The sequence below is a fragment of the Oryzias latipes genome, chromosome 6, assembly GCF_002234675.1.
Source record: "Oryzias latipes chromosome 6, ASM223467v1".
NCBI classification, from domain to species: domain Eukaryota; kingdom Metazoa; phylum Chordata; class Actinopteri; order Beloniformes; family Adrianichthyidae; genus Oryzias; species Oryzias latipes.
Genome location: NC_019864.2, coordinates 6,729,418 through 6,739,392, shown reverse-complemented (window position 1 = coordinate 6,739,392; position 9,975 = coordinate 6,729,418). Strand labels below are relative to the sequence as shown.

The 9,975-nt window shown below is 41.8% G+C and overlaps 1 protein-coding gene across 1 annotated transcript; it reads right to left on the bottom strand.

Moving 5' to 3' along the window:
* Positions 1–462: 462 nt before the first annotated feature.
* On the bottom strand, positions 463–7,668 carry immp2l (inner mitochondrial membrane peptidase subunit 2). Its single transcript, XM_004069379.3, has 6 exons — positions 7,583–7,668; positions 6,637–6,778; positions 5,228–5,331; positions 4,442–4,507; positions 1,575–1,677; positions 463–804 (listed from the first exon to the last, which is right to left on the bottom strand). The coding sequence occupies exons 2-6, from the start codon at positions 6,757–6,759 to the stop codon at positions 676–678; spliced, it is 525 nt and encodes a 174-aa protein (XP_004069427.1). The 5' UTR covers positions 6,760–6,778; positions 7,583–7,668; the 3' UTR covers positions 463–675.
* Between the last annotated feature and the right edge of the window lie 2,307 nt (positions 7,669–9,975).

Below are 9,975 nucleotides of genomic sequence, written 5' to 3'. Positions count from 1 at the left end.
ACATTTAACCACTGGAAGTTGGGTCATCTGGACCCACTAGACAGTGCTCTGAACCTTTTTTCTTCAATGATTTGTGATCTTCATTGGTATCCATGGATTACATGAAATCTTTCCAACTTTATCCACCTTTGTCATGGTAGGGAGAACACGTCAATGGTCACCTTGACCCCGTAGAATAGCACAAGGGTTTAAACTATGAGAAATTAAGGAAGAACTGTGAGTTCACTAATAAGGACAGCATTTTACAGCTCAGAACGGCTACAGCCGTAAAAACAGTCTTTGGAGATCTTCTCAACACATCTGTGGATCTGGCTTCACAGCAACGTGACCTAAAGCCTCAAATGGTCTGTTACTTCCCAAACCGTTGTTGATAAGCAAACTCCCCTAATACCTGCCCACCTACCATGCCTACTTCTGTAAATCGGACTATTAAATATTTTGTCATGAAATAAAACAAGTGAGTAATGGTTTTCCACTGTTTTAATGTAATTCATATTAAAAAGATACAGTCAGATTCACCCTGTGAAACAAATGTATATTTTTCCATGTGAAATCATCCGGGAACTGAACGTCTGCCTTCCTCCTGGCTGCAGCGTGAACAAACCTGCACCGTCCAGAGTTTCTGTAAAGCGACCTGGCACTAGGACACGATCTAAACTCATTTGACACGTCTCTTCATCCGTCTTCCTCCTCTTCGGTTTCCAGTGGGCCTCGATGAGGAGGGAGGGACGGCGAGATCCGCTGCCAGCGGTTTGGCGGCCAGATGATGTGAGAGGCCCGACCGTGAAGGAGCCCCACGGACACCTGGGGTGGCAGGAACAGAAGCAAAGCCTCAGAGCGCGGCTGTTAAAATGCATCACTACCACCTCATGCTTTATGGGTGTAAAGGTCAACACAGACAAACTCAACTCACTAAAAAGGAACCACAAAGATCTTCCAGCAGTCTGCTGATCCCAACATTAACAGAAGAATGGAGCCAGGGACAGTTATGCAAATACAAAGGACTTTTTTGGCTGAAAATCAAGGAACCAGCTATTTTTAATCGTTTAATCATCTAAGGAAAACCATTACATTTCAGCTTCTCCAAAGTTTTTTTTCAAACCTTTTATTCAAAAAGTATCATGGTTAAAGGAACAGAATTAAGATTATTTGCATTTTAAACACTTCCTCTAAACGTTGACAGCACGTTGCTGTTGAGACGCCCACACAGAAAATGTGTTTCTCACAGTAATGAAAAAGGCCCTGTCCCAACTTTACGAGTAAAACTTTGACTCAAAGTCATAGTAATAACAATGCAAAGCGGCCTCTGCATGTGCTTGTTCTGGAGGGTAGGACGGCTCATAGGGGTTTTGTGGGGACAGGGTTACTCGCCAAAGCTGGATCCTTTTTACTGGAATACAGATAAAACTGGTTTAAATCTCTGTTTAGGATTTGTCATTTAATTTAAATAAAAATCTAAATGAAAAATGGAATTTGTAATAATAAAAAAACATAGCCTTTTTCTAGATTTAAAAACCAGTCTCACAAACGCTTCCTACGCAGAGCCCGGTCAGTCCGGACGCTGCAGTGCATACCGGTCCAAAACTGTTGCTGTCCAGACTGTGTCCATGGTGATCCCCCTCCAGCCAGAAGTGACCGTCAGGGACTCGAACGTATCTGTTCTTGTAGCTGAGAGTCCTGAAGAGAAAGAACTCACTATGTGACTTTTTGGAGAGGGGGACACTCTCAGTGCCTCTGAGGATCAGAGCGGCCCCCTTCGTTTCTCTTAAAACAAAGAGACTGGGTTTGAAACCGGTACCCCCTGCTGCTCCTGCTGGCTTTGCAGGTTCGTGGAGGATAAATCCTGCTCAACATCTGATCCCCCATCAGCTTGAGGGGCAGACACACGCCCATATATGGCAGTCAATGGATTTGTTCTAAAGCTTATCTGATGACAGTTTGGAAAAACCTGATCGCCTCCAAACTTTATGATTACCTAAAACAATAATCTCCTGGAACCTTTTCAGTCCGGTTTCCGTCCCTCACACAGCACTGAAACTGCTCTGCTCAAGATCACTATTGACCTCCTCATTGCAGCTGACTCTGGCCTCCTCACCATCCTCATCCTCCTTGACCTGAGTGCCTGAGTGCAGCCTTTGATACCATTTCTCACTCCATCCTCCTCTAAAGGCTCTCCTCCCTTGGCATCACCTCCACCCCCCTCCATTGGTTTCAATCCTACCTCTGACCGCACCCAATTCATTCAGCTTAAATCATTTAAATCTCAGCCCTCCTCCGTCTCTTCTGGTGTCCCCCAAGGTTCTGTCCTTGGTCCTCTTCTTTTCATTACTTATCTTCTACCCCTTGGCAATATCTTCCGTGTTAACTTTCATTGTTTTGCGGATGACACCCAGCTCTATGTATCAAGCAAATGTGACTCCTCTCTTCCACCCTCCTGTCTATCTGAAATCAAAAACTGCTTCACCTTAAACCTTCTCAAACTCAAGAGTGATAAAACCAAGCTACTTCTCGTCGGTTCCAATTCCACCCTCTCCAAAGCCACAAGTCATACTCTTTCCATCGATTCATCTTCTGTCTCCCCCTCCCCTCAGGTGAAGAGTCTGGGTGTTATCCTAGATAGCTCCTTGTCTTTTCAGTCCCACATCAATAATATAACTCTGTAGCACATTTCCATCTACGTAACATTAATCGTCTATGCCCCTACCTCACTGTCCCCTCTGCTTCTATCCTGGTCCACAGTCTGGTCACTTCCTGTCTAGACTACTGTCATTCCCTCCTCTTTGGTCTCCCCCCAAAAAACCCTCAATAAGCTTCAACTGGTCCAGAACTCAGCTGCCGGCATCATCCCCAGAACCCCCTCCTTCAGTCATATCACCCCGGTTCTCCACCAGCTGCACTGGCTTCCCATAACCTCCAGATTCAAACCCCTTCCCTTTCACCTTTAAGGCCCTCCATAACCTGGCCCCTCCTTATCTCTCCGACCTCCTTCATATCAAATCCTCTGTTCAGCTCTCTGTCCCTCTGGCCCGACTTGTCACCATGGGAACCCGAGCCTTCAGCTGCTCGGCTCCCAAACTCTGGAATTCCCTTCCTCCTGATCTCCGTAACATAGACTCTCTTCCAACTTTCAGATCTAAACTCAAAACTCATCTGTTTATTTCTGTTTTCCCATCCTGATTCACTTTTGATTTTTGTCTTTTATATTTATTGTGCTTTTAATGTCTATTTTAACCTTTGTTTTGTAAAGTGTCCTTGGGTTTCATGAAAGGCGCTTTAAATAAAATGGATTATTATTATTAAGTTTCAAAGAAGTCGAGTCTGACTTTAGGAATCCCACCATCAACGCCTCCAACTCTTCTGCTGTGGAAGAACTTGGGCCTACTCCGGCTTTTCTTAGGGAATCTCTTGAACAAATTTAAGACAATTCTCACAAAAGCTGTTATAAATGAAAGTTCAGGTTTCATTTTTCAATGGTAGAATAGAACATTTTATTTTGGAAAGATCACTGGTTAGTTTTTGGGACTTTCTCCAACAAGTTCAGAAAAGAGTTCTACATTTCAAAAATATGCTCTAAAAATGTAAAGTTATGGTTATTGTTCACCTTTTGGCATATAAAAGCATCAAAATGTAGCACAAACCACTCAACTGCCTGTTTTTAGACGGGTTTGTATCTAGCAGGATCCAAATACTGACACATATTTCATGAAGGGGAAAACAGGCTGTAACGAGTGATCCATGAAGCGATTTCTATTCCTACCATCCAACCAGATCCATGTGGCTGAGACACAATCAAATCCAATCGACCCATACTATTAAAAAACGGTTTCAAAGTGAAATCATTCAATTATAATGGATTTTGAAAAATACCATTCTGATTCAGTCACGGTGAGTTTATTTGACTATAAGGTAAAAACGACTAAATGCATCACAGCGGCCAACACTCATGATGACATCATCAAGAACAGATCAGTCCATCATTCCAGTCTAATGTGTGGACAGACTTTGAATAAAGTCATGTGACCATCCAGTGTCTAGAATGTTCTGATAATGTTCACTTTGAATTCTTTGGAGGTGGAAAAACGTGGACTGAACTTTAGGAAACTAACATGTGAATGGATTTGACATTCATTCTAGTTTACTTGTTTGTTTGGACACATATTTCAATAACATTTGATGATCTGGAAGAAATCCAAGAATCTGGAAAACTTCACTGTTCAGGAGCAGGAATTTCTGTCTGATTCTCACTGCTGGAAGTTTTGGAGAAAGATGATCTGGATCCACTTAAGGCCAGAGAACCGGATCATTCAGAATGAAGCAAAATCGAAAGTGAATTGAATAAACAACCTCAAATATTGAATTGTTGTTAAAATGAATCGTTACAGCCCGACTTACAACACAACCGATAAGCATGTTTTGAGGTTTGTGTTCGCTGATTTCTCACCTGATGAAGTCTCCCTCCAGGCCAATAACACGCTTGATGATCTTCTGTTTGGGATTTTTGGGAGATCTGGAAAAAAACCCACATATTTCTCATAACTATAAGAAAACGCAAAACATCCTAAACAAAAAGCATTTAATGTAAGTAATAAAAAAACAGCTTTTAGTGTTAAATCTGAAGCATTTTTCTTCCGTTTTACTCTTCTTGATGTCAAAGTTTTAAACAGGAAACTAAATTCAAATATTTTGAAGTGCAAGCAGAAATAACATGAACCTTTTCTGGATATTTAAATGCAGAACACAAAGTAATGGGAAATCTCTGATATGAATGTGTGGAAAATCGACTGGCAGCATTTTACAGGGGGCACATCCATGTGTGTAAGATGCAGTTATGTCTCCTATATGTTCAGCGTGCACAACGGAATGCAGCTGCAGAACAGCCATCTGTTATTTCATATTTGAGCTGGTAACAGCGCTGATGGGGTTGGGCCCCAACAAATGAATATGGGTCAATCTATTATGGTCCAAAAACAGGAACTCCAGCTCTTTGTTCAGTAACTTACTGTGCTGACTGAGGACCTCAGACTTGACGTTTGTGATGTAATATGTGCTCTACCTACTGCTGATGACGTGGATCAGCTGCATTTAGTCCCAACAATGACTAGGAGACGGGTGTCAGAACAACGAGCAATGTGGAGGCGTTCAAAGCCAAAGGCTCTGCGGTTCTACTCCACAGTGATCTGTGCCAAAGCTTAAAAATGCAAACCGAATGTTTGTGGCGTTGACGCACACAACTGAGACGATGTCACCTCGTTGAACTTGGTAGTTTCTCACACTCCATCGGTCCAGCAGCACCACATCACACTCAGATCCTCCTTCTGGGTTGAAGAACGGCTGAAGAGAAGCAGCAAAATAAATACAGTCTGTAAATGATCAACAGTATGTGACATGTAGGCATCTGGAATGGAGAAGAAAACCTAAACTTGATGTCTTTTCTCTGAGTGAAATATTGCTGTAGCCTGTTCGTGTGTGACCCTGTTTCCAATGCACCAAACAATTCAAGCTGAAAAAAACAAATTTTGCTGTTAAAATGCCTGATTTTACCAGCTGGTTTGCTCTGATTCAACCTTAGGGTTGATCCTGTGTAAAAAATAGAATAAACCAAATGAAAGTGTGAGATGTTTCAGCACAAAAGATCACAATATTTATCATCTGCTCTCACGAGTCCTTGGTAGCCTGACCGATCCCTGATCCCACAGGAGAAGTCTGAAGGTAACAGTGCCTTACACCCACAGTGAAATGAGTCGGAGCCACTGTGACAATGTGGGATGGGTGAGATGTAAGCATGGCTGGCACTGGGTCATGTTTGGTTCCGTCTCCAATTCTGGCAATTTTGGTGCTCCGTACCACCAGTTTAGTCAGACACGGTTTAAATGAAGGGTCACTAGACAAGGGCCGTCCCGGGCTCGAACCTTTAATGAAGAAGATAGATGCCCCACATCTGACAAAACTGACCTGCTGGATGTTTTGCTTCAGCAGGGGAACAAGTTCACCCAACAGCAGCTTGAGGCACTGATGGAGAAGATGCCATCCATCCATCCATTCATTCATTCATTCATCCATCCATCCATCCATCCATTCATTCATTCATTCATTCATCTTCTAATCCTATTTTGTCCCTTTTGGGGTCACAGGGCTGCTGGAGCCTATCCCGGCCACTTGTTGGTGAAGGCAGGGGACATCAGACACAGGGCCACAATCACACTCACATTCACACCTAGGGACAATTTAGAGTAACCAATTAACCTATGAAGCCTTCTTTTGGACAGTGGGAAGAAGACTGAGAAAAACCCCCCACACGCACTGGGAGAACATGCAAACCCTCCACAGAAAGGTCCCCCATTGGTGTTCTGGTTCAGGTCCCAAGCCGGCACTGAGGCAAGAGCGCTAACCACTGTGCCACCGTGCAGCTGAGAAGAGGCCCAAAGATGCTATTTCTCATTTTAAAAATCTCCAAATATGATTTGGTAACTCTTATGGGGATTGTTTAGCGAAGACTAAAAATGTTTCTATTTTGGATTTTGAGGTTTCTTGATTTTGACCAATTCTCATGATCTGCCACCATGCTGCAAATGACCATATTTATATATCAAATTTGAGTTTGTCAAAGGTCACATGACCTTCATGGACCTACTTCACCTGCATGGACGCCCCTTCCACTCGAGCCACATAAGCCAGTCGATCGAGTGCAGTCACGGTGACTGGAACTGCAACAAGGAATCCACTGACGAAGGCTCGCAGGTATCGACGGCCCGCCTTCATCTGCAGAGCCGAGCATACGCTGGCAGGAGAAAGCAACAGCAAGAGGTCATCAGCAAAGATCGCAGTCGTGGAATCCCATTCAAGTAAACACAAATAATCCCCAAGGGGAGAGCGGGTCACAACATCAACTCAGTAACTCGTGTGGACGGGAATCTCATCTGAAGCCATTGAAAACGAGTTGGAAGCTGATGAATAAATACAGAAACTGTCCACATGTCAGAGCACCAGTCTACCACTATTTTACTATAGTAAAACGCATGCTATGGTAAAACTACTCTGAGAAGAACTTTTTCCCCTAAAGTTCCTAAAAGTGGTGTAACTAAGCAGCTTTTCCCTCACTTTAGATCTTTCCACTATAGCGTACCTGCTGCCCCATCATTAAACTATAATAGCATTATGATTAAAGTTGTGTGTCTTTGACTGATTTCAACAGAGTCAATAAACGTGTTTGTATGGGTTATGGAGGAGTGACATCAACAGAATACCAAAGTTTACTCGCTATAAAAACAACTTCCATTTCTGGGCGGCATATTCTTTGCACTGAGCCGCTGACTAGGATAAAGAAAGACTGAATGCAGTCAAAGCACTGAGGTTTGGGCCCGATGGGGCAACGAGGGCGACATGGGGCGGAGTCCTAGTCGGGGACTGATTACCCATCATGCTCTCGAAGCTGCCCGGACCCTAGAGCTCCGACAGAAAGCTACTGTCGTTCTCGGTGAAGCTCTCAATTAGCGCTTCCTGTCCTCACTCATCCGTCACGTAAAGCCGCAAAAACGGGCTGTAAACACGTCTGTAGTCGCTGACATTGAGCTATCGCACTTACCCGCGTGAGCGCCGACTTCCTGTTGTCTACGTTTGACCCTGCTGAGTTCCCATAGTTATCAAACGTGCTGGCGCTTGACTGAGCTCCTGAAAAAAATTTTTTTATTGAACTTCAAACAAACATATACACATAGCTACAACAAAAAGAAATAAAAAAGAATAAAATGCAAATAAAACGAATAAATACAAAATAAAAATAAATTAAAAAAAACATTAAAATTGTAGTTTACAAGACTAGGGATTGTCTTATAACACTAAATATTAGAATGAGTTTCTTGTAGACAACAACATTTAACTTTTTGGCTGAGCTCCTGGAATGAAACTTATCCACTCACACCATAGACATGGCCTATATCGTCCTTTTAGATTAACTCGCAGTTGTGGCGTTTTAATTTTCAAGTTAGATTACAGAATTGCATCTGATAAAGTAAACACAAAGCCTGAGGCCCTCAGGTCAGAGTGAATGTTAGCCCCATAAGAAGTTGACTTTTTATTAACAAACCTGATAAAGACTAAAATGTATGCACATTTTACTTTAACATGGAAAAATATCTTATTTGGTTTCGTTAATTATGATAATACATTTTCATCTCAATTTTATTTAATAAATCCCCTGATTTTATTAACCAAGTATTACATTAACAAAAATAATTTTTGCAACTAAGCTACCAATTTTGTTTATTTGCAAGCCCAAATTAGATTTTACTTACAGTTCATTTCCCCCAGTAAACAAAAATGCAATTAAAATGTGTCATTTTGCTCAGCTTCATAATTTAATATAAGTTTATTTTGTATTTGTATCCCCCCTGGCGTTTACTTTGAACAATTGATGTACAGTTTATTGTTCTTTGTTTTGTTTTTTTGCTGTATGTCACCTGTGTCCTAAAATAACACAAAAAAAATTAAAAAGTTGGCATTCTATTCACAGCTTGCGGTTGGCGAGGGCACTAAAGGAAAATTCCTCTACATTTTTCACTCTTAGACCACCTAGGACCGGGTCCTGTTCAAAAACCACAAGACCCGGTCTGATCAAACCTGGAATAAATTAGGATTTAGATAGTAAAGAGTACATTAAAAACATCTTCTGATTAGTGAAAATGTGAAATAACATCATTTTTATGCACCATTGTAAGGGTTCACCAAAACATAAACATATCAAGTAAACTTGACTACCTTTCTCTTTCTGGACCCTGACATTTTGATGTTTCTGTCTTCCTTTTTCAGTTTCACCCTCTGTCATCTGTATCTTTCCTTCTCTCCAGTTGTTCGTATCTCCCCCTTCCTCATTTTGAGACATCAAATAAAGGTTTCACAAATCAGAAACTGTGTTTAATGTATTCTTTACTATCTAATGCATAATCTAATCCTGGTTTGATCAGTCCGGGTCCTGTGGTTTTTGAACAGGACCTTGTCCTGGGTGGTCTTATTGTGAATAATGCAGAGGAATGTTCAGAAGCTATGAATAGGAATCCAACATCAGCGTCTTGAGGCTCCGCCTTTCTCTCCATGTGGGTTCCACCCATTTCATGACCTCATCCTAGAGTCGGCCTCATCAGTGTGTCTGTGTCGGCCACGAAAACATTCAGCCCCACTGAGAAAGTGGGTGTGTCTGTTAGTCTGGGGGGGGGGGGGGCTAGCAGCGCAGACCCTTCCTGGAAGGGGCTGTTCCCCACTTTGTGACATCACAATGTGAGTGCCCACTGGTTTTTGTAGAGGGGAGGGGCTCAGAGAGCAGGTTTTTAGAGGAATTCTTAGTGTGTGAATGGATTTAAGTGCTGTTTTTGTCAAGAATGAACATTATAAGAAACTTAAAATGTCAAAAAGTGGTTATGCATGACATAGACCCTTTAGGCTGGTGGTCTGTCCTCTTCTGGTAATTTCTATTTTTTGCTGTTTTCTCTGTTTTGTCTCCACAGGTGTGCTGGATTGCTGGTGGGGACTCTTGACACCCATCTGCACCTCGCCTGATGGTATTTAAGACTGTTTTTATTTTATTTTTTATCAATCCTTACTCACCAGTTCATCAGTTCTAACTCAGGGGTTTGCAGCCATTAAAACTAAAACAGCCATTAGTTCCAGTTACTAACTGACTAAAACCCAGTGAGAGCCACAAAGTCCCACTTTAATACTCTACTTTATACTAAAGCTCTATAGTTAGGTTTTTGTGGAAATTAAGCCATTCATTTATAAAATGTAGCTTTTCAAAATGTCCAGTATTTGAATTGTAGCAGAGTGTACTTTTCCGTATGAATCAACTGTTTTCTTCAGATAGCAGTAGGGCTACATACAGCATAAGAAAACATGGAGAGGGTGTAATTAATAGGGCATCCAGTTGTTACATTTACTGATATAAGTTAGTATGTTTATTAAAGAAAAGCTGTTTAAATTTTAAAA